The sequence below is a fragment of the Sylvia atricapilla genome, chromosome 7, assembly GCF_009819655.1.
Source record: "Sylvia atricapilla isolate bSylAtr1 chromosome 7, bSylAtr1.pri, whole genome shotgun sequence".
NCBI classification, from domain to species: domain Eukaryota; kingdom Metazoa; phylum Chordata; class Aves; order Passeriformes; family Sylviidae; genus Sylvia; species Sylvia atricapilla.
This window is the reverse complement of record NC_089146.1, coordinates 37,282,405-37,306,273: the sequence shown is the minus strand read 5'-3', so window position 1 is coordinate 37,306,273 and position 23,869 is coordinate 37,282,405. Positions and strand designations below refer to the sequence as shown.

Genomic DNA, 23,869 nt, shown 5'->3' with positions numbered 1-23,869 from the left:
TTTCTAACAGCACTGCTACAAATCTGACCTGGAATGGCTACGGGGCATTGGCTGGGTGCCAATTGGTTCCTTGGAAGTTGAGAAAGCCAAGAGAGCAGGGGAGATCCTGAGTGACAAGATTTACCGCCAGCATCCGGACACCATCAAGTTCACCAGTGTCACGGATTCCCTGGAGATGGTGTTGGCCAAGCAGAACGCAGACATCATGAACAAGGTGAGTCCTGATCCCACTGGGTGACATTTCTGAGGTGTCTGCCTCACCTCTGGAGGGTGGACTGGGAATGAACTTGACCACAAGCAATGCTTATTGGGTTATTCCTTCTCCATAATCAATGTGGTGTTTTTAAAATGTTGTTTCATTTCCACAATCCTCCTTTTGATAAAACTATCTCTTCCTAGTTGCCTAACTGATTATCCCTGTTACGTTTCCTATGTTTTTTATCTGGTATGGACTATTTTTTTCCCTGACTATTGAAATATTAACCTGGTTTGGAATGCCATATCAATCTCTTCCTCTCTACTTTTTTAGCGTTTGTACACTGAAGCATGGAACAAAGACAAGACCTCCGTTCACGTCATGCCTGACACCCCAGAAATCCTGCTGGCCAAACAAAACAGAGTGAACTACAGTGAGGTGAGTGCAACTGAGATCTGAGACAATTAACTTGTACTTCTGACAAGTATGCTTTTGTCATCTCTGACTTCTAGTTAATATTAAAATATTTTCAGATTGTTTATTTTCACAAATGGTCTGTTCCAGTGCTGAAATCAGTGTTGTTCCAGGAATTGATGTCCTGGATATTTAATTGGGCTATTAAAATATATGTCATTCCCCTTAAATGAGAAATCATTTCTACAACAATTTCTAGAAATAACTAGTTTTGCTTTGCTTTCCCTAAATGATTTCCATTTTCCAAGCATTGACAATAAAATTACAAGGTATTTGAAATATGCAGTTTTTTATTTTCTAGTGAGTGTAGGGCTGGGTTGAAGATGTTTAAAATGTTAAGATGTTTAAAATTTTCAGATGCCTGAAAGTCAACAATACAGTGTAGGGACATGAATAGTTTTATTACTCAGATGTGCTGAACTGAAATGCTATTTTGTTTTTGAAACTAAATTGTGAATTATTTTCTCACAGAAAATGTACAGACTGGCCTTGGAGGAGTCGAAGAAGAAGGGACATGATTTGCGTTATGATGCCATTCCCATTCAGTCTGCCAAAGCCTCCAGGGAGATTGCCAGTGAGGTGAGCAGGCTTTGTTCTCATTTCTCTGTGGAATTGGTAATGGGAAAGAGTCAGAATGTTTGCTCCTGTCATACTGCATAGAATAGATAATATAGAAATCTAGTTTCATAGAGATTCCTTTTAATCATTTCACTACATTGCCTTTAGTGCATTGAAGAAAGGGGCAGCCAGTATTTTTATTGTGATAAAATAATAAAAAAATAAATATAAGGTAATAAATAAATAAATACAATAATGTGAAGATTATTGATATGCCCCCTGCAATGCTTCTGTTGATGTCCATGGATATTCAAACAGCATGGTCGAAAAGGTGTATGAGCCAGTGGTAAATTTTGTCAGCTTAATTTCTGATTCAAACTTATGTTTCTGTTCAAGTGTCATAATGAAATTCAAGATGCCCGAACATAAAAACTGGGATAAACTATACAATGACTATGGTAGCTTTTGCTTCTGAGATGAGGCAGCATAGTTTAGAAATAGAGCATAACAGGTTTTTTTATGCTCCTTGTTTTCTATCAAGTTTGATACTTCAGCTTTTTGCATTAAGATCAAATCATATGGTCTTAATCAAGGAGTTTTGTACATAATTTTAAAGTAAGTTAATATTTACAATTTAATCTTATAGGAAAAGAATGTGAAATACCAAACTTGTTAGAATGTGACATTAAATGCTTAATGAATTGAAAGTATTATATAAGTAGAAAATTATATCTACTAAAAATACTTATGTGAAAATTGATCCCAGAATAGAAAGACTTACTTCATATTTTTATCTTTACAAAACAATGAGTAAGTTAAACTGTTGGAATGATTTATTAATTTATCAATACACATCAAGTAACTTTAAATCTTTTCTGTTTCAGTACAAGTACAAGGAAGGGTACCGCAAACAGCTGGGCCACCACATCGGGGCCAGGAACATCGAGGACGACCCCAAGATGATGTGGTCCATGCACGTGGCCAAGATCCAGAGTGACAGGGAGTACAAGAAGGACTTTGAGAAGTCCAAGACCCACTTCAGCAGCCCTGTGGACATGCTGGGAGTGGTGCTGGCCAAGAAGTGCCAGCAGTTGGTCAGTGACATTGACTACAAGCACTACCTGCACCAGTGGATCTGTCTGCCCGACCAGAACGACGTGATCCACGCCAAGCAAGCCTACGACCTCCAGAGTGATGTGAGTTCCCTGGCATTTGATTTTTGCTGAGGAATGAGTTAATTTTACATAGTTGCATCAGGCCATCGTGTTCTGATGTGGTAGAACCAACTTATCGAGATTTATTTTTAAGTTCTGCAGTTAATTGGCTCTCAGATCTCCTACAGGTTATATTAACTAATTGATGCCTTAACGATTTTTCAAGGAAATCCTGTAATTCCAGGATTTGGACTATCTATCATTTACTATTCTGTAGAAGTTGGATAATGGTTTCAACCTTAATGTAGGTGAAATTCTGTCATTTTTTTTTACAATTTTCTTTAAAGCTTTAAATTTGTTTGAATGAAGAGCTGATTGGAAAGTCATTTTCCTTTGGAAACATGCACTGTGTAACATAGATTATTATTTTATTAAAATAACACGTGTAATTTTTTCTTGTAACAGCACTGCTACAAGTCTGACCTGGAATGGCTACGGGGCATTGGCTGGGTGCCGATTGGTTCCTTGGAAGTTGAGAAAGCCAAGAGAGCAGGGGAGATCCTGAGTGACAAGATTTACCGCCAGCATCCGGACACCATCAAGTTCACCAGTGTCACGGATTCCCTGGAGATGGTATTGGCCAAGCAGAACGCAGACATCATGAACAAGGTGAGTCCTGATCCCACTGGGAGGCACATCAGAGGTGTCTGCCTCAGCCCTGGAGACAGGACTGGGAATGAACTGAGCACAAGCCATGCTGCAGTTCAGACATGATCCATTTTCAATTGGTGTGCTCTTGATATTTCACTCAAAACTCTTAGGCCAGGTAATGAAAGACTCAAATTTGTGTAGTAATATTCTTCATTTTGCATTTAAATCATTTCCTTGGCAAATGTGTGCATTGGGCACTAATAATGCTTTGGTTTATTCATTATTCAGAAGCAATGTGGCATTTTTTCTTAATGTTTTTAAACTCCCTCAGAAAAACTCTCCTTTTGGTGATATTACTTTTACCAGATTAAAATCACTGTATATAGATGTTATATTTTATAGTCTCATAATATGGTTTGGATTAGAAGGGACATTAAAGATGATTTTGTTCCAACCCCCTGCCATAGGAAGGGACAATTTCCACTAGACCAAGTTTGTATCATTTTAATTAATGTGTTTTCCATAATTATTGACATATTAACCTGGTTTGGAGTGTCCTATAAATCTCTTCTTTTTGCCTTCTTAGCGTTTGTACACTGAAGCGTGGAACAAAGACAAGACCTCAATTCATGTCATGCCTGACACTCCAGAAATCCTGCTGGCCAAACAAAACAGAGTGAACTACAGTGAGGTGAGTGCAACTGAGATCTGAGACAATTAAAAGGTTTCTAAGAAGTACACTTTTGTCACATTTGATTTTTCAGTAATGGTAAAATATTGTCAGGTTGTTTATTTTCATACATGGCCAGTTCCAATGCTGAAAGCAGAGTTGATCTTTCACAAAAGCTATTTCCATTTAAAATACATTATCTGCCACAAATGAGAAATCATTTCTACTGCAAGTTGTGGAGATAGGTAATTTAACTTTTTTAATGTTCCAGTCTTTTCTTTCCCCAAATGATTTCCATTTTCCAAACACCTACAATAAAATTACAAGGTCTTTAAAATCTGCTCTTTTTTTCTTTTCTAGAGAATGGTATTTAAATTGTCTGAAGATGAACAATATTGTTTAGGGACTTGATTTGTTTTCCTGGACAGTTGTTCTGAACTGAAATGCAATTTTGAATTTTATTTTTTTAAACTAAGACGTGACTCTTTTTCTCACAGAAAATGTACAAACTGGCCTTGGAGGAGTCGAAGAAGAAGGGCCATGATTTGCGTTATGATGCCATTCCCATTCAGTCTGCCAAAGCCTCCAGGGAGATTGCCAGTGAGGTGAGCAGGTTTTGTTCTCATTTCTCTGTGGAATTGGTAATGGAAAAGAATCAGAATCTTTGTTGAGTTGTTTGCTAATGTCATATTTCACAAAATAGATAATACAGAAATCTGTTTTCGTAGTGATTCTACCACTTGCCTTTAGGGCACAGAAATAATGGATAGACAGTATTTGTATGTTAGCTATCACAGTAATGAATAAATATAATAAAGTGCAGATTATTTATATGCTCCCCATTGCCATCCATGGCTGTTCAAGTAGAATGAACAAAAAGATGTAGGTGTCTATGCTAGATTTTGTCAAATTATTTTCTTTCAATATAGGAAGTACTTTAAAATCTGTCCCCAAAAGAGATATATAACTAAATAAACTCTAAAACTTTAAATGCTTGTCTTTTATGGAGGTGAGAAATAATTCTGTTTCAGTGTCAGATTGAAATCCAAAACGTTGGAACACAAAACCAGGAAAAAACTCTGCAATGACTGGGACAGGTGCTCTTTCAAGGATGAGGCAATATCAGTTAGAGTCAGAAGAGAACAGATTTTTATGGTCCTTGTTTTTTTACCAAGAAATCTATTTTAATGCTTTGCATTAAAAAAGGATAAAATATATTTATATATATTTATATATATCTGGATTCTTTTCCTGCAGTACAAGTACAAGGAAGGGTACCGCAAACAGCTGGGCCACCACATCGGGGCCAGGAACATCGAGGATGACCCCAAGATGATGTGGTCAATGCATGTGGCCAAGATCCAGAGTGACAGGGAGTACAAGAAGGACTTTGAGAAGTCCAAGACCCACTTCAGCAGCCCCGTGGACATGCTGGGAGTGGTGCTGGCCAAGAAATGCCAGCAGTTGGTCAGTGACATTGACTACAAGCACTACCTGCACCAGTGGATCTGTCTGCCCGACCAGAACGACGTGATCCACGCCAAGCAAGCCTACGACCTCCAGAGTGATGTGAGCAAATCCTTACATTTCTAATACATCATTAAATGCTCTGGGTCTTGTACACTCTGATTTGTTAAAGTACGGATTAAAAGCCTTAGTAGTTTGCATTGGACTTACTGAAATATTTTCCTTCTTCAATTCTTTCATCAAATTTATGTTTAATCCTATTTTTTCACTTCTTGACCTGAGGTATAATCTGTGTGTTGCTCTGATACTAGCATTGTGGTCCAATACCTCTTTTATTTTTTCTTATTTAATAATATTTTATTTAATTTTCAAAAACAACAGTTGTTTTCAGAACCATATCCTCAGAAACATACCCAATTGTTCATATAGGATGTGCCTGTTTATATTAATTTTAATATTTGATCACATTTGCACGTATATAACAAGCTTTCAAATTCTTTCAGGCTGTTTACAAATCAGACCTGGAATGGCTGAGAGGCATTGGATGGGTTCCTATTGGTTCCTTGGAAGTTGAGAAAGCCAAGAAAGCTGGAGAAATCCTCAGTGACAGGAAGTATCGGCAACCTGCAGACAAGATCAAGTTTACCAGTGTGACTGATTCCTTGGCCATGGTCTTAGCCAAGCAAAATGCTGAGATCATGAACAAGGTGAGGATGGTATTGAATAATAGAACTTGTTCATGAGGTGAAAAATTCAGAATGCAAAATAAAACTAAAAACTTGTGGATTTAAGAGAAAATTGATATCCAAATTCAGCCATTGTACAGGAAAGCTGTTCTCTCATGGCTCAGTCTGAAGTGAGCATTTGGTAAAAAATCTACAGAAAAAAGTCCCTTAAATCGGATTTTCCAAGAGTGATACTGTATGATGAACAGGTGATGAGGAAATACCTGTTTTTTGGATGTGAAACTGCTGTAATGTATCTGAGATCTGGAGGGTGAAAGTCACTAAGTACCTCCTGCTTTATAACAAACAGAATCAAACAACTTATAGAAAATAATATACTTTTCCTCCTATGGCTGTTTCTCCACAATCCAAAATCAATTGGTGCACCAGCTTGACCTGAGAAATAATGAGGAGGGACATGAGCTGGTCAGAGAGAAGCTTGCTGAATCAGGGTATTAGAGCTTACTGAAATTACCCATAGCAGTTTGTAAAATAATTTTAATTTCAAAATGATTTCATAAAGAACTGTTTGTAAAGGGCTGTTTTCCTCTCTTGCAGCGCTTGTACACAGAAGCCTGGGATGCAGACAAGAAGTCCATCCATGTCATGCCTGACACACCAGACATTCTGTTAGCAAAGGCAAATGCAGCCAACGTTAGCCATGTAAGGACATCTAAATATTTAATAAAATTAGGAAATTCAGAGTTAAGTCAGCATTTCTTTAATATTGAAGATGTTCTAAAACATCCATTCATGAAAATTTTGAGACACAATTGTGAAATGTAGAAATCTCATCTTTCAGAATATTGATCAGCCATTTTCTGTCTTCTTTTGTGTAGAAACTTTATGTAAAAGCCTGGGAAGAGGCCAAAAAGAAGGGTTATGACATGAGAGCTGATGCAATTCCAATCAAAACCGCAAAAGCATCAAGAGATATTGCGAGCGACGTATGTTCTTCCTTTACATTTATTTTCAGTTAAAAATGAGAATATGTATTTTTGTGATCCGTAGCAATAGGAAACACCTTCATGCCAGATTCACTTCTTTTTGTATCCCTAGTACAAGTACAAAGAAACGCACGAGAAGGAGAAAGGCCACTACATCGGGTGCCCCAGTGCCAAGGAGGACCCCAAGCTGGCGTGGGCCGCGCGCGCCATGGCCCTGCAGAACGACCGCCTCTACAAGAAGGCCTACAATGATTCCAAGACCCAGATCCACATCCCTGTGGATGCCCTGTCGGTGCAGGCAGCCAAGGAGTGCCAGACCCTGGTCAGTGACATTGACTACAAGCAGTACCTGCACCAGTGGACCTGCCTGCCTGACCAGAATGACGTGATCCACGCACGGCAGGCATACGACCTCCAGAGTGATGTGAGTGACAATCTCTGCAGGAAAGGTTCAGGGCAGATGTGTGAGGCTCTGTTTGTTAGTCACTGGCAAATATACTTTCATATGTATGTTTGTGATCCTGTTGGTTGGTCCTGGTATGTGTTTATTTTATCCTTTCCAAAGGATTTCAGCCTAGGTGCCAGAAATACTTGGGGCAGTTCATAAGGAAGCCATGTTTTCTTGGTCTGCTCTAGAATGTTTGCTTGCAGCCTACTTGCAGATTATGCCCCTGGTTTGAATGCACTGTCTTAGAAGTATCATTGTTTTTGTCCAAATCAGCAATGCTGTGTCTAGAGAGGACTTGATACAACATAGCATCGCTGGCTGTTTGTTGTGAAAAGAGTATGAGAAGAAGTTGGGAAAGGCTTATAAAAAAACCTTCTTGCACTTACAGTTAGAACTACAGAATCCCAAAATGGTTTGGATTGGAAAAGATCATCTTACTCCAACTCCCTGCCATGGGCAAGGGACACCTTCTACTAGACGTGGTTACTCAGAGCCTCATCTAGACTGGTCTGGAAAATCTCCAGAGACTGAGAGTCCACCAGCTCTCTGGGCTAAGAGTTACCTCTGCAATGCCAGTAACCCTTGGTTTGTTTGTTTGTAGAACGTGTACAAGTCTGACCTGGAATGGCTGCGAGGCATTGGCTGGCTGACAGAAGGGTCTGTGGATGTGGTCAAAGCCAAGAAAGCCCAGGAGCTGCTCAATGACCGCCTGTACCGCACGCGGCCGGAGCAGCTGAAGTTCACCAGCATCACCGACTCCCCGGACGTTGTCCTGGCCAAGACCAACGCCATGCAGCTCAGTGATGTAAGCTCACCTTCCCCTTGTGGGATGGCATTTCTTTTCTTTCTGCTGGGGAGTAGAATTTCTACGGTGGGAATGATGAGTTGGGAAGTTTCGCAAACTGGAATTGCTAAAGAATTCCTCTTGGTGTTTTTTCCCTCACCATACTAAATTGCCGTTGTTCTTCCTTTCTCCTCAGCGCCTGTATCGTGAGGCCTGGGATAAAGACAAGACCCAGATTTCCCTCCCTTCGGACACTCCTGTCATGCTGCAGTCCAAAGTCAACGCTCTCAACATCAGCAATGTAAGAGAATAACATGGAATATTTGTGAACTGTTGGAAAATGAAGACTGGCGATTGTTCCTCCAGTTTTTGCTGTAAATGGTGGTGAACAAACCCACCTTCTAATGTGCTTGTAAACAGGAAATTACATCCAGAGGCTTTTTATCACCTCTCAGCCTATCAACAGGTTGTGTGTTCATGAACAAACTCCCAAGCTCAGTGTGCAATTCCTTACAACTCCTGCTGCCTTTGGCAAAACCTGCCAAACACTTCCCATGGAAGAGTTGTTGGAATCTGTAGATATAGTAGTCTGTCTTCAGGAATATTTCTGCTGCCTCTTCGTGTTTTAATCTTGCACTTACCTAAAGTCATGAGTTTTCTGTTGAGACACTTGCCAGGATCATTATTGTAACTCTGCCAGTTATAGGAAGCAAAAAGGGCTCCCAATCTGGTCATTCCAAGCAAGTAGGTTTTTAGAGAAGGCATTTCACTGTGTTTAACGAAGGTGATTAATTTTCTTTACAGAAACATTATCAGAAGGCCTGGGATGAGGCCAAGGCGAAGAGCTATGACATAAGAGCTGATGCCATTCCCATCAAACAAGCCAAGGCCTCCAGAGACATTGCCAGTGAGGTACAGCCTTCTCTTCGTGTGGTGCTTGTGTTTCAGCAGAACTGAGCGAAGCTCAGGCTGACAGCCTGAGGAGCTAGAAGCCTTTTGCCTGGTGGCTCTGTCCAGGTGAGCAACACACCTTCTGTTCTCTCTGCATTTCCAGTACAAGTACAAAGAAACGCACGAGAAGGAGAAAGGCCACTACATCGGGTGCCCCAGTGCCAAGGAGGACCCCAAGCTGGCGTGGGCCGCGCGCGCCATGGCCCTGCAGAACGACCGCCTCTACAAGAAGGCCTACAATGATTCCAAGACCCAGATCCACATCCCTGTGGATGCCCTGTCGGTGCAGGCAGCCAAGGAGTGCCAGACCCTGGTCAGTGACATTGACTACAAGCAGTACCTGCACCAGTGGACCTGCCTGCCTGACCAGAATGACGTGATCCACGCACGGCAGGCATACGACCTCCAGAGTGACGTGAGTACCTGTGGGGTTTTTATCTTCTTGTCTTCTGTCAGAGCTGGGATTAAATGCTTGGGGGGTGCAGTTTTCATATTTGGACTCAGATATTTATTAATTCTTATCTATAGTTCTTATCTACAGCCTTATAGTACTTACCTACTTATCTTATTTACAGTCTCACAAGCTGTGAGTTCTAGCTAACAAAGTGAAAAATGGCTCTGTCTCTAACTCTTTCCAAGGTCTTTTAAGCACAAACTGTCCAATTATGAGATGACACCTGAATTATTTTTACTTTTAACCCAATAACCAACCACCCATGGCCCACATTGCAGTAATGCAATGCAAAAGTGTTTTGGAGGGGACAGGAAGACTCTTCTAAGCTTTTAATGTTCATCATCATTAACTGCTACTCCTTTCAGCTGTTTCTCCTTACAAGGTTTAGAAGATGTTGTTTAAGAGCTGAACTACTTAAAACTTTGTTGTCAGATTTAATTTTACTTATGACACTGAACATGTCCTGTATATATAAAAAGGATTCATTTGACTCTAGCTAGGTTTATAAAACGTAATCTGCTTTGCCTAGCTTAAAATAATTAAGGCAGTAATTTAAAACAATGTTTTCCTTTTCTGACCGTCTCACCCAGGCTGTGTATAAGTCAGACCTCGAATGGCTCCGTGGAATTGGCTGGTTGCCCAATGACTCTCCGGAGATTAAGAGGGTGAAGAATGCCCAGGATCTCCTGAGTGACAACGTGTATCGGACCCCCATCGACAGTGTGAAATACACCAGTGTTGTGGACTCCCCAGATGTTGTTCTGGCCAAAACCAACGCTGAACAGATCAGCATTGTACGTTCCACCCCCCTCAAAGCTGCTCACACACCAGAAACTAAAGCTAAAGAGAAATCTCATTGCTAAGACAGAAAACTGATCAGTGTGTTATACGTGTAATGCTTTTCCAAACATTTCACTCTTTAGAGATGATGGTTCAGGAGAGTTTTATGTTGTTGGTAAGTGGAATTCCATAATTCTGATGATATTATTAAATTACTGTTTTAACAGTCAAAATATAAAGAAGCCTGGGAAAAGGACAAGACTATGATCCACATCATGCCAGACACACCTGAAATCAACCTAGCCAAGGCTAATGCTGTTAATTACAGCCAGGTATGTTTATCATTTTGTTTTCTCTAAAATGGCATGTAAATTATATCATTCCAAGATGTTGAATCTCTTTGAATCTCGTTCAAGTCTGTCCTCATACAGGGCTTGTGACATTTCCTTCCCTCTACTGAATATCCTTAAAGTGTTCAACCATTTTAAAATAAATACTTGCATTCAGCTATTTAAAAATTATTAATATCATGCCCCACTGAGGGAATATTTTATTGAAATGTATGAGAATCCAAGGCATATAAGTGTTCTATACACTTTTACAAACATCCTTCTGTGCTTTATAGGTTGCACAAGGGGTGTTGCATGTTGCATTTATAGTTAGGAGCAAAAGTAATGCTCAAAAAAATTTCATGTATTTCAGCAAAAAAAAGGCTGGAAACTGTTTCTATAATGGCAAATGCCAGAGCATTCAGCATTTGTGTGGTGTTTTACCTGTCTTTTCAGAAACAATATAAAGGAGCTTGGGATGAGCTGAAGATGAGCTACGACTTGAGAGCAGATGCAATTCCAATCAAGACAGCCAAGGCCTCTAGAGAGATTGCCAGTGATGTAAGTGCCAAAGGAGGCATCTCCCATGCTCCAAGAAGAGCTCTTTCATGCTAGCTGTTACTAATGGGGACCTCTGCTCTTCCCCCAGTACAAATACAAGCTGGAGCACGAGAAGCAGAAGGGACACTACGTGGGAGTGCCGGACGCCAAGGGAGATTCCAAAATCCAGTTTGCCCTGGACGTAGCCAAAGTTCAGAGCGAACGAGAGTACAAGAAGCACTTTGCCAAGCAGAAGACCCAGTGCCACCTGCCAGTGGACATGATGTCCATTGTCCAAGCCAAGCTGGGGCAGACCCTGGTGAGCGACGCCGATTACCGGCAGTACCTGCACCAGTGGATCTGCCTCCCCGACCAGAATGATGTCATCCATGCCAGGCAAGCCTACGACCTCCAGAGCGACGTAAGTTCACCTGGAAACACCCCTTAGCTTAGTCCTGTGGTGCCTCTTCTTACTCTGCTTCAGCTCTAAGGAGTGGGAATCTTTTCCTGAATTCAGGGAACTCACCTTGCTCTTTGTTAGAGTTGCGAGGTATAGGCCACTTATAAATTGCCATGTTTGAAGGGTGGTAAATTCAGATGTAGTGCTCATGTTGGAATTACTGCTCCCCTTTTAACCACTGGAAGTAAATTCTGTTATTTATGAATTTTCTGGATTGTACAGGGATGTGTAGCTAAGAGCTATTTTGTTTTCCCAGGCTGTTTATAAAGCTGATTTGGAATGGCTGCGGGGAATCGGATGGTTGCCGAATGATTCCCTTGGAGTCAAGCATGTCAAATATGCTGGAGATCTCCTGAGTGAGGTAACCAAATGTTTTTCAATACTAACATTTTCTTCAGGAGTATCTGTCACCCAAAGTATTTTAAATGGTTTAAACAATGAGGTTTTTTTCCAAATGAAAAATGCAACTGCAGTATTTTCACAACATTCATTGTGTATGGAGATGTTTTTCTCCATAAGAACTTCTTTGTCTTGTGTATCTATTAAGAGTTGCTGTATTAGGCATCAAATATTCCAAGGTAATCTGTTCTTCTTTTTCTTGTACAGAGGAAGTACCGCACAAAAGCTGAAACTCTCCCGTTCACTCCTGTGGCTGACAGAGTTGATTATGTCACAGCAAAGAATAGCACTGAAATCCTCAGTGATGTAAGTTTGCTTTCAGTGTCTGGGCTACATTTGACTTTGGTGATTCTGTATTTAATATGCTTTCTCTAATGGCTTTGCAAATTCAGGGGTTGGTTTGTTATTTTGTGTGTAAATTATGGTGTTTTCCCCAGTTCTGTTGGTGGTGCTACAAGGCAGTCATTTCTTTCTGTGTCCTAGATTAAATACCACAAAGAATGGAATGAGGCCAAGACAAATTATACTCTCACAGATACACCACAGCTGGATATGGCCCGAGAGGCAGCCAGAATTCTAAATCAGGTATGTGCTCTCTCCTTGACAGCTTCTACTCACATTTTTTAGGTGTTTAGAAAACCTACCTTATTAATAACAACCTGAAGGCAGGATTTGTTATCCTTATATTGTATATAAATGACATATGTACAGCAATGGTTATCATTGTAGTAGTGTTGAATTCCTCATCCCTTTTATTTCCCACAGAATTTATACAAGGAAAGTTGGGAGAAAGAAAAAGCCACTGGTTACCTCCTGCCTCCTGACTCGGTGCAAATCTCTCATGCCAAGCGCTCGGGTGATGTCCAAAGTGAGGTAATGGTTTTTCTCATTAGGACAAACTCTTGGAAGCCTTAAACGTTAAAGGCCTTGAAAATTCCCAATCAGATTTAAAACGCTTTCCATTTTGGGGTAACATCCAGAGTTTTCATGGCCTATGAATTCCACTGTCCTCCAAATAATTCAGCCATCTTTGTGATTATAGGGTTTGGTGATGTCAGTGCTGAAGGTCAGATTCCTTCCACAGTCACTCTCTCCAGAAACAAACTCTCCCTCAAAATCAACTAAGCTGCACTTCCATATTTTATAAGTGTCAAATAATTGAGGTGATACTATGATTATAATATATACAGCTCTGATTTCACTTTTTGGCCTATCAAAACCTGTAGGCCAGTAGTCACTTTACATTTTAAACATTTTCATAATGGGTCTTGAAATTATTACTTGACTCTTATTTAGAATAAACATTGTGTCAAAACACTGTGATGAAAATACTGTAAATAACCATCCACTCTTCAGACAGTCTCAAATAATTTGTTGCAAAAATGGGACTAAATGAGCTTGTCAGTAAACATTTCCTAGCAAGTCTTTCCTCTTGTGTTAACAATACCTTTTGCTGAAAATTAGGAGTTTATTAGACCAGAAAATGCTACATTTTGAACTGGAAGGCCTATACGAAGTAATATTGTTGTTTGTGACCAGATTTTTATCTGGTCATATACGGAAAGCTTAGAGCTGCATTTGACACCTCCCTGTCTCATCTGCTCTTCGTGCTGACAAACCTGAAGCTGTTCCTGGGCCAGTGCTGATTTTCTCTGTGCTTCTCCCCTCTCCCATCAGCTGAAGTACAAAGCTGAGTATGTCAAACAGAGAGGCCACTACGTGGGAGTTCCCAAGATGAGGGATGACCCGAAGCTGGTGTGGTACGAGCACGCGGGCGAGATCCAGAACGACAGGCTGTACAAAGCAGACTACAACAAAACCAAGTCCAAAATCCACATGCCTTCAGATGCTGTGTCAGTTGTGGCAGCAAAGGAGGGCCAGAGCTTGGTCAGTGACATTGACTACAAGCAGTACCTGCACCAGTGGACCTGCCTTCCTGACCAGAACGACGTGATCCACGCACGGCAGGCCTACGACCTCCAGAGTGATGTGAGTGATGGTGAAGCCCTACGAGGTCCTTTCCACATGGTCTGGCCTAAGGATACTGTCCACAGTACATAATCCATCCTGAGGTCAGTAATTTCTGTCCTGTTGCATTGTCTTTCTGATTTAGAACATCTATAAAGCTGATTTGGAGTGGCTTCGTGGCTGTGGTTGGATCCCTCTCGATTCAGTGGAGCACAAGAAAGTTAAGAATGCACAAGAACTGATAAACAAGGTTAGAGAAAATATTTCTGTGGTTCCAGAGTTAGCACTTCTTTCTCATGCTCAGTGTTTAAGACATTATTTCACCTCTTTGCAGAGAGCATACACAAAAGAAGCCCTGGAGAACTTTTCCAAATACACCAGCGTGGTTGACACTCCTGAGATCACTTTGGCAAAGATGAACTCTGTCAATCAGAGTGATGTATGTATCTTTTTTTTTTAAATAAAAACTCATATAAAAGAATTAGTAGATTATTTAATTGGTTTTGCTAACTATACTAGTTTCAGCCTTATATGTTTGTGTGTGCACCTCATTAATAACAAGCTTTCTTGGGGTAAACAACTTTAGTAGGAAGTGATATGAATGAACAACACAATAAATAATTTAACATTTAACATTTAACATAATTTAACATTTTCCCGTAGAAGAATATGGCATATCCCTGACTTAGAGTTTGCATAGACTTTCTTACAGTAGTTGAAAACTGTTCTTGATGAACAGTTCATGGAGTTCCTGCTGTTGCTGAACTGTGTTTGCTGAGCAGCATCTTAAATTTTTCAAGAATGCCATGTGGATTTTGAGGTGACCCAGTGGCATTTGCCTGTGTATTACAATGGTTGGAATGTCCTATACAACATTATTACATTCTGGCACTAGAGAAAATTGATGTCTACTACTAATAGATGGACTAATGGGAATAATATATTTCTCCTGTGGAATGAACACCGTGTTTGTTTTCTTTTGCAGCTAAAATACAAAGAAACATTTAACCAGGAGAAAGGCCAGTACATCGGATCTGATGATACTCCTGCTCTGCACCATGCCAAAGACATGTCCTTGCTCCACAGTGAGGTGAGATCCCATAAATATCAACCTTTGAAATCAGCAGAATATGGAGTGGACTGTTCTACTCTCAGTAGTGGCACTGGGAAGGTTGTTTAATTCCTTTTTTCTTCCGCTTTCCTTTTTGGATCATTGGAATCAGGATGATTTCTTTCCTTATTGAAGTGATCTCAAAGGACAGCTGAGTGGTGCTTGGAAGTCATAATAATGTGACAAAAACAACTATAATTTCATCCAATAAGATCTTCTGAGCCTGTTGATAAATTTTACATTTGGTTTTTTGTAAGAAATCAAAGCTCTAGATACTTACATTATTAAGCAGTTACTTTTGAGTAGTCTCACTAATTTTAATGAGAAACCTCTATTTTTTAAAAATAGAAGTGATTACTCATTCATACGAGTAGGCACTTCCTAATTAAATCTGAAGGTGAATATATTTAATATTTAACAAAATAAGTATTAGGAAAGTGCCATTGACACTAATATTTTTCACAATTTTGATCATCTATAAAATTATCAATCTCAATTCCATACTGCACTTTTAAACCAGAGTTCATTTCTGTATTTTGGATACTTTAATTACTCTTCTGGTATAATTATAATAAAGAAAGCAGAAATCAGCTCAGGTAACTTCCTGAAGTGAATAATTGTCCTGTTTGCCACTGAATGACTGTTCAAAATTATCATTCTCCATATAATTTATTGTGAACCACTCTGTAAAAATATTCTGTATTCCATGTCATATCCTGTATGTTTATAAATGGGAAATATAATGGATTTTTTCATCAAAATCTGTACTGCTTTGTTTGTCTAGAAACATTACAAGAAGGCTTGGGAACTGAGCAAGCCCATTGGATACACTCTGGATGAAAAATATGTTCCACTTGTGGGAGCCAAACATGCAAACCACATCAACAGCGAGGTCAGCAGAGGTTTCCCATTCTTTTCCCTTTTTTTTCCCCCCAGTATGTTGTTAGAATGAACATTAAAATTTCCACATGAATATTTTTTTTTCAGCTTAAATATAAGGAAATATATGAGAAGCTGAAAGGCCATTACCTGGCTGGGAAGGATATTAGTGATTTCCCCAGTGTCATTCACTCCCGGGAATTCCAGAAAATGAGGAGCGCGGTAAGGAACGAACGAGTCTGGAATATTTTCCATTTGCTTTGTTTCACAATTTATTTCACTGATGAAATTCACTATTTCATTGCTTAGACATAAATAATGCAAAGCTTAATAGAACTGAAGAATCACAGGATCATTAAGGTTGAAAAAGACTTCCAAGACCAAGCCCAACCTTACCATAAATCTGCAATAATAGTATCAGTAAAAATTATTTCAACATGTTTCCTGATTGCTTATTTTATGTGTGGGTTGATTACTTGCATTTAAAATTATTCAGGAGATTGAGAAGGGATTTGTTTGGCTATTCAAAATACTACAGTAAGGAAAAGAAAACTTTTTCTGTTTCAAACTAAGGATTCAAGCAGTAAAAAATACCATGTGGGATTAATTTCTTTTACAAAAAGTGTAGATTTTGAATTGAAATAGGAATTTAAGAACTGGAAAAGTAAATGCACATTTGGTGTGTTGCTGTTGTCAGCACTGCACATACAATGTGTCATGAAGGGCATAAAATCAGTGTAAACCCAAATATTCTATCTTTAATTAGATGAAAACCATGTGTGGAGCATGAGTTTTTTAATCAGGAAGACTTGTTAGTTTTTTCATCAACTGTTTAAACTGCAAATGAAGGTAATTGTTGTGCTTCCAGAGCTTTGCCAAATAAAAGGAGATTAACATCCAAGTTAAGATTTCTATCCTGTTGAATACCATGAGAGTTTAGCTACTAAATCCAGGAAACACATCTCAGATTATGCTATCAGCATTTAGTCCAAAATCCAAAGTTAATCAGAAAACCACTCTTACTTCCTCTCACCTTTTCCCCAATCTTTTCTTTTCAGCTGGCCTACAGAAAGAGTTATGAAGACACCAAGAAAAATGTCCATATTCCAGCTGACATGATGAACCACGTCCTGGCCAAGAAGTGCCAGTACATCCTCAGTGATCTGGAATACCGCACATATTTCCACCAGTGGAATTGTTCACCTGAAGAAAATGATGTCATTCATGCCAGGAAAGCCCAGGAAATCCTGAGTGATGTATGTTTGTAATTTATTTACAGCCATAAAATAGGCTGGCTGGGAAGAGGTCCATCAAGGTCATCCAGTCCAGTCCAACTCCTGGCCCTGGACACTCCAAAAATCCCACCAGGAGCCTGAGGGCATTGTCCAAACCCTTCTAAACTTATATGAACATACTGAACCAATCTGTTTGACATTACAGCAGCCTTTCCCATAATTTTTTTCTCCAAGTATCTTCTAAAATATTTAAATATTACATTAATAACCATAGCTTTAGATGCAGTGATCCTTATATTGTAATTGAGAATGCTGGAATTAGCACAGGGGACAGGACAGCATCCAGAATCCTTCTGGATCCAGTGGGCCTGGAAAAGTGTTCCCCTTGTTTGTTGGGGTTGTATCAGCCCGCAGCTGAGACAATGCTGCTCATATTCTGCAGTCAGTGGTGTCTCAGCTTGGGCCAACCAACCTTCCCAACAAAATCTGAGGGTGTGTTAATTGCCTGGCTTGTTAGGATGCAGAAATCTTTGGTTTAATTGGCAGAAGGCAAATTTCTTCCTAACCTGATGTTGTGTTCACTTCCACGTAGGCTGTGTATAAAGATGACTTAAATTGGCTGAAGGGACTTGGATGTTACGTCTGGGACACTCCACAGATCATACAGGCTAAGAAATCCTATGACCTGCAGAGCCAGGTGAGTTTTCCTTAAATAAATAAGTATTTATATGCCTTTTCTTCCATTTATGATTTACTGAGGTTGACATGTCCTAGTCCAGGGCAGAATGAGGTAATTGCTGTTACATCAGAAATATTTTGTTTAAACTGTGAAAACAGAGTCTTGGAGTTGCTTCTGTAGAGACATTACTTGGTTATTGGAGGAGGAGAAAACTTAGGGGAATGTAAGACAGCTGTGGTTTTTTAATTTCATTATTCCTTAGTTCATGCTGGCTGTATATTAAGTATTTCTATTTTATGGCCTGCCACTTTCAGAGTTGATTTTAACTGAGCTGTAATCTTTGATTTCAGCTGTCCAGATGTGATTTTAAAGGAAGCTGGCAGAGGATTTCCAGGTCATTTCCAGCACTAACGAGTGTTTTGTTGGTTTTGTGTCCTTAGATAAAATACACCTCTGCAGGGAAGGAGAACTTCCAGAACTTCAGTGTGGTTACAGACACCCCTGTCTATGTGACTGCTGTGCAAAGTGCTGCCAACGCCAGTGAGGTGAATCCCCACCTTCTCTGCTCAGGATTGTCCTTCTGAGCACTGAAAGAATTCACTAAACCCAGCTCTCATCTTCCAGGTGAAATACAAGGAGGAATTCCAAAAAACTAAGGACAAGTACACAACTGTGACTGAGACAGTGGATTCAGAAAGAGTTCAGAATTTGAAGCATCTTTATAGTGATGTAAGTGTTTATACACGATTTTTTTTCTCTTAAGGACCTTTAATGTGGGATTTTTGTTTTGTTTTGTTTGTGCACTCACTCTGTTTGGAGATTAATATCCAAACCATGAGCTTCTCAAAGCCAGTGCTGGCCCTCTGCAGTACTTGAGCTTGGGGGAGATGTTGTATTTCAGGCAAGGGCCGTATTTTCCAACTGTAATGCCAGTCTTAGCAAAACACCTGGATTAATAAGTGGATTCCCTGAACAAAATTACACCTGAACAAAATTAAAATCTTGTATGAGAACAGACATGAGTAGTTAGAAAGGATTTTTATTACCCTTTACGTGCACTGGATATTAAATATCACTTAATATCTCCTTTACAACACTTTACTACATGATGTCTAAATAAAAGAGCTTTTGAATTCTCTTGGTTGTTGGTAATTATTTGCAAGAATTCATTTTTCCACTCACACAGACTTTCTATTTCTCCACAGAATCTCTACAAGAAAGCCTGGGATAAAGTGAAGGCCATCAGCTATGCTCTGCCCTCGGATGCTGTGGCCTTGGCACGTGCCAAAGAACTGAAGCACAATGCAAGCATTGTAAGTGAATTCAATTCTTTCTTTTTTTTTATCATCAATTCTGACAATTAAATCCTTCATGCCTTGCATCTACTATAGATAGAAATATTTTTTAAACTTTAATTTACCTTCCCTTTTTAATTGAGATATAATATGTATCTGTAGATCATGATTTTAGTCTGCTAGTCTTTTGGGTAACAATCCTTTGTGGCTTCTTGTCATGGAAAAAAAATATCAGTTTTTATAGTAATCCAAACTGAAAATGTTAGGGTTTTTCTAGTCTTAAGTTTCATGAGCATCCAGTCAGAAAAAACCCAAAAATCTTTAAATTATGATTACTAAGTTAAGAGAATATCTTATACTTTACTGGAGTTAGAATTAAGAGAGACCACGCCACAGATCTGTTTGAATGAAACAGCTGGAACAATAAATAAGTGCCTTATTCTACATCTATTTATTTTTAAAATACTCTAGGCAGCTGTTGTTTTACAACCTGATGGTTATGATGTGCTTTCTTTGCCATTTAAGACAAAACAGAAAACTAAAATCCTGCTTTAAAGCCTTTCTCTACTTGTTGGACTCAACTTTTTCCTTAACGATGGTGGATTTTGTTCCAAACCCACAGTTGACTCATTGGAGTCAGTAAATTGTTGCCCTTCTTTGCTTGTGCTCAGGTGAAATACCGTGAGGAGTATGACAAGTTCAAAGCCCTGTACACCCTCCCCAGAGGCGTTGAGGATGATCCCAACACAGAAAGATGCCTCAGAGTTGGGAAACTCAACATTGATGTAAGTGCTGGCTCTGGATGTGTGTTTTCCTGATAAAGCCACGCTTATCTCAGAAGCAGCCACTCAAAGAATCCACATGCCTTGATCCAGACATCTCAACCCCACGTGCATTTGGCAGTGGGCAGCATTTGCTAAGTTCTGGGATACCACCATAAATTTAAGTTTTAACTCAATTACTGCATTGCCTGCATGGCCAAACCTTTAGTGTAATATGAGTAAAATCATCATCTGCTTCCTTTCAACTCATCAACACAATGAAAATTGAACAGATCACATTTCACCTCCCTTACTGGGGTTCTGCAAATTATTTTTAGATGTAAATTTTAGTCATGGCCAAAGTGATTGCTCTCCCACTCACACTGACATCCCATGAAAATATCAATGGTTTCCTCCAAATTTGTCAACGACTTATGCTTCAGCTTTATTAAAACATCACTTCAACTCCCCAGCGTCTGTACAAAGAAGCCTATGAGAAGACCAAAGCCAAGGTCCACATTGTCCCAGACATGGTGGACATCATCTCGGCCAAGGATGCCCAGCAGAAGATCAGCGAGGTCGATTACCGCACGCGGCTCCACGAGTGGATCTGTCTGCCAGACCTGCAGGTCAACACCCACGTGAGAGCAGTCACCGACCAAATCAGTGATGTAAGTCCCCAGATCACTTGTCCCTGCCTCACTTTTGAGAGCATTCCTTCTTTTGTGCACTGTTGGAGGAAAGGGTTTAGCAAAAATGTCGCTGGAGCGCTGTCGAATTCATTTTTATGACACTTGGCAATAAATGGGTCATTGAGATGGGGCTTAGTGGACTAGAATCAGAAAATCCCAGAATGGTTTGGGTTGGAAAGGACCTGAAAGCTCATCCAGCTCCACTCCCTGCTGTGGGACACCTTCCACTATCCCAGGTTGCTCCAAGCCCCATCCGAGCAGGCCTTGGACACTTCCAGGGACGGCAAGTCCGCAACCTCTGTGCAAAAATTTCAGTAATTTCAGTGTTAATAGTGTAGGCATTTGGGTCATAACATTACAGTTCTACCCTGTCGTAAATTATCTTTTATTTGGTTGCATGAGGTGTGGAAACTTTGGAAGTCTGAGAAAATCCTGGTTGGGGAAAACTTCTACACACTTGCCTCAAGCAGGTCAGCCCAGGAGTAGGATCTGGCAGTAAATTAGTTCCCAGTAGGATGTGCAGGTAGTTTTTTTTTTTTTTTTAAATTATTGGATTTTTAATTTATTGCCAAAATTGAAGCAAATTTAATAAAAAATTATATAAATTCCAGAAGGAATTGTTTTGATTTTCTCAAACAAAAAATATCAAAGCAGTAGAAACCTTCCTTGCCATCATTTGATAGTTGTGTTTTGGAGTGATTTAGAAATAAGGGATTAGATCCTGATGGAATTCTTACAGGTTCTTTCTCTGCCTCCTTAGGTGATCTACAAGGATGATCTGAACTGGCTGAAAGGCATTGGCTGCTTTGTCTGGGACACTCCTGAAATCCTCCATGCCAAGCAAGCCTATGACCTTCGCAGTGATGTGAGTGGATAACCCTGGGTTTTCTTCTCAGTCTTCTTTTTTACTCCACTGTAGCTTTATTCCACTTCAAATCTAGCCTGGAAAATGTTATTTATCCTTCTTGTTTGAAGGATTCATTAAAATAACAAGCCATAGTTCCAATATACTTCCTGTTTCAATGCTATTTCACTAATAAAATAGCTCAGTGATGAAAGAAATAGTAAGTATAGTAAATAGGATGATACAATAAATTAAATTAACAATTGCTAGCACTAGTAATTAGAGCTCTTGCTTTCTCTCTGCAGATTAAGTACAAATCTAAGGCAGAAAAAATGAAGAAGGACTTCACTGTGGTCACAGACACTCCTGTCTATGTCCAGAATGTGCTCAGTGCCTTGAATTTAAGTGAAGTAAGTGTTTCTCTCACCTTCCAGCCAATATTCCAAATGCTGTTACCTCACCAGCTTTAGAAATGGGAATTTTAACATGTTTTTCATAATTTAATTTTAATCATTGTTGGTTATCTACACCTCATTGTAGACACAATCACTAAAATCATTAATTGCCTGTAGCCAAAACATCTTTAATCCAGTTTTTTAGGAACAATTCACATTGTATGCAAACAAAACATACTGTGAGAGAATGTGACAATTATGACTTTTTCCCTTTCCCAGGCTGTCTATCGTGGTGATTACAGGCAGAATGTCAGAGGCAAGATGATCCCTACTGATAAAACAGTGGATTTGGAGCGGGCCTATAATGCAAACAAAATACAGAGTGAGGTAAGTACAAAACTTTGGGCTCCACTGAGTTTTTTGTGGTTCTGAAAAACCAAATAGTCTGGTTTTAGCTTTTGGGGTGAAGCTGCATGTCACTGCTCTGAAATGAAAGTGGGAAAATATTCTCATTTGAGCTATAAAAATGCATTTTAATGCATTTTCCCCCCAGACATGGGGGAAATCTTTTCCCAGTTGTGATGGAGAGGTTTCTGAGACTGAGGGATTTTCCCCTCAGGTGTTGCTGACAGTTGTACAGAGTCTTTCTCTCTCCTCCTGCAGAATTTGTATCGCTGGGCTGGTGTGAATGCTCTGCCCACTGGATACAGCCTTCCCACAGACACTCCCAACTTCCAGCATGCCAAACACGTCCAGCACATCGGCAGTGATGTAAGTCAGGGGCTAAATCCTTCTGCACCATGGGAATGATCAGCAGGCCCACATGAGGGACTCTCAGCTTGGGTCTTTACTATCAAAATAAAAATCTCCTCAGCATCATGCAAATACTTTATTAGATACAAGAAAAATTTATTGTGTTATTGATTTGGGGGCCGCGTGATAAAGGGAGACATAATTATGATGCGTGGTGTATTTAACTCTGATACAGCTACATCTCACTTATTTATCTCTAAAAATCTCTTTATACAGCATAGATTACTGTCAGAGCTGCAGTGTAGCCAGAATCATAATCAAATTTGGTTTCTGTGTGGTTTTGTACTCCTTATAGCTGAAATATAAAGAAGCCTATGAGCACATGAAAGCCAAGGGCTACACTCTGGGACCTAAAGATGTTGGCTTTGAAAATGTGAGGAAAGTCAATCAAGTCATTAACGAGGTACAGTAAATATATGTATTTGCTTTCAGCTGTATTTGCAGAGCCCAAAACATGCATAATGAGAGTACATTGACTGGCAAGTTGTAGGATCCCTTTTCTTTGAGGCTTTTAAGAGCAAAAATTTATTTAGAGAAGTATCCATCGAGAATGGTGAGGGATCATTGATCCAGGCTGAAGCTGTTACCACAACATAAAACTGCAGCCTAATTTTATTTACTGTGATTAAAGCTGAATAGAAATTATGGCATCTGTATAAAATTGGGTTGCAATGGTTTTAGATTTTATATATATTTACTCACTTCTTTGACCACTGACTTGAATAGCATGAAAATTAAATATATTGTATTTACGTGCTTTTAGGATTAGAGTTCTGAGATTTCCAGAATTAATTGAAAACAATTAACAGAAAATCTTCGCCAGGGTAAAAAACAGTAATTTTTGTAAGAAGTGCTGAACTTCTTCGCCATTTCAAGGTTTTCAAATGCAGAATGTTGTCTCTTGTGACAGAGGCTGTACAGGGCAACCTACCACAAGAACAAGGACAAGATTCACACCACCCCTGACACGCCCGAAATCCGCCAAGTCCGAGCCACTCAGGAGGCTGTCAGTGATGTAAGTGCCCTTCCAAAAGAACTGAAGAGAAATTGAGATTATCCCCTGGGCAAACACCTGAAACGCTGGCTTGTTCCTTGTTTTTCAGCTGATCTACAAGTCAGATTTCTTCAAGATGCAGGGCCACCTGATCTCCCTGCCCTACACCCCTCACGTGCTTCACTGTCGCTACGTTGGGGACATCACCAGTGATGT

General features: G+C 39.7%; 1 protein-coding gene across 1 annotated transcript in view; it reads left to right on the top strand.

The window, feature by feature from the left end:
* The window catches only part of NEB (nebulin), a 99,360-nt gene that overhangs the window by 35,690 nt on the left and 39,801 nt on the right, over positions 1-23,869 (top strand). The window contains exons 56-99 of the mRNA XM_066323198.1: positions 11-214; positions 530-634; positions 1,142-1,249; positions 2,113-2,424; positions 2,848-3,051; positions 3,620-3,724; positions 4,201-4,308; positions 4,961-5,272; positions 5,674-5,877; positions 6,454-6,558; positions 6,735-6,842; positions 6,955-7,266; positions 7,892-8,095; positions 8,271-8,375; positions 8,879-8,986; positions 9,129-9,440; positions 10,070-10,273; positions 10,487-10,591; positions 11,045-11,149; positions 11,238-11,549; positions 11,845-11,949; positions 12,195-12,293; positions 12,471-12,572; positions 12,753-12,860; positions 13,665-13,976; positions 14,101-14,205; positions 14,290-14,394; positions 14,941-15,045; positions 15,851-15,958; positions 16,054-16,167; positions 17,004-17,201; positions 17,773-17,877; positions 18,300-18,404; positions 18,484-18,588; positions 19,065-19,172; positions 19,826-19,939; positions 20,389-20,586; positions 21,368-21,472; positions 21,757-21,861; positions 22,126-22,233; positions 22,510-22,617; positions 22,955-23,062; positions 23,570-23,674; positions 23,763-23,867. Coding sequence (XP_066179295.1) covers positions 11-214; positions 530-634; positions 1,142-1,249; positions 2,113-2,424; positions 2,848-3,051; positions 3,620-3,724; positions 4,201-4,308; positions 4,961-5,272; positions 5,674-5,877; positions 6,454-6,558; positions 6,735-6,842; positions 6,955-7,266; positions 7,892-8,095; positions 8,271-8,375; positions 8,879-8,986; positions 9,129-9,440; positions 10,070-10,273; positions 10,487-10,591; positions 11,045-11,149; positions 11,238-11,549; positions 11,845-11,949; positions 12,195-12,293; positions 12,471-12,572; positions 12,753-12,860; positions 13,665-13,976; positions 14,101-14,205; positions 14,290-14,394; positions 14,941-15,045; positions 15,851-15,958; positions 16,054-16,167; positions 17,004-17,201; positions 17,773-17,877; positions 18,300-18,404; positions 18,484-18,588; positions 19,065-19,172; positions 19,826-19,939; positions 20,389-20,586; positions 21,368-21,472; positions 21,757-21,861; positions 22,126-22,233; positions 22,510-22,617; positions 22,955-23,062; positions 23,570-23,674; positions 23,763-23,867 — 6,582 coding nt within the window. The remainder of the gene's footprint in view (positions 1-10; positions 215-529; positions 635-1,141; positions 1,250-2,112; positions 2,425-2,847; positions 3,052-3,619; positions 3,725-4,200; positions 4,309-4,960; positions 5,273-5,673; positions 5,878-6,453; positions 6,559-6,734; positions 6,843-6,954; positions 7,267-7,891; positions 8,096-8,270; positions 8,376-8,878; positions 8,987-9,128; positions 9,441-10,069; positions 10,274-10,486; positions 10,592-11,044; positions 11,150-11,237; positions 11,550-11,844; positions 11,950-12,194; positions 12,294-12,470; positions 12,573-12,752; positions 12,861-13,664; positions 13,977-14,100; positions 14,206-14,289; positions 14,395-14,940; positions 15,046-15,850; positions 15,959-16,053; positions 16,168-17,003; positions 17,202-17,772; positions 17,878-18,299; positions 18,405-18,483; positions 18,589-19,064; positions 19,173-19,825; positions 19,940-20,388; positions 20,587-21,367; positions 21,473-21,756; positions 21,862-22,125; positions 22,234-22,509; positions 22,618-22,954; positions 23,063-23,569; positions 23,675-23,762; positions 23,868-23,869) is intronic.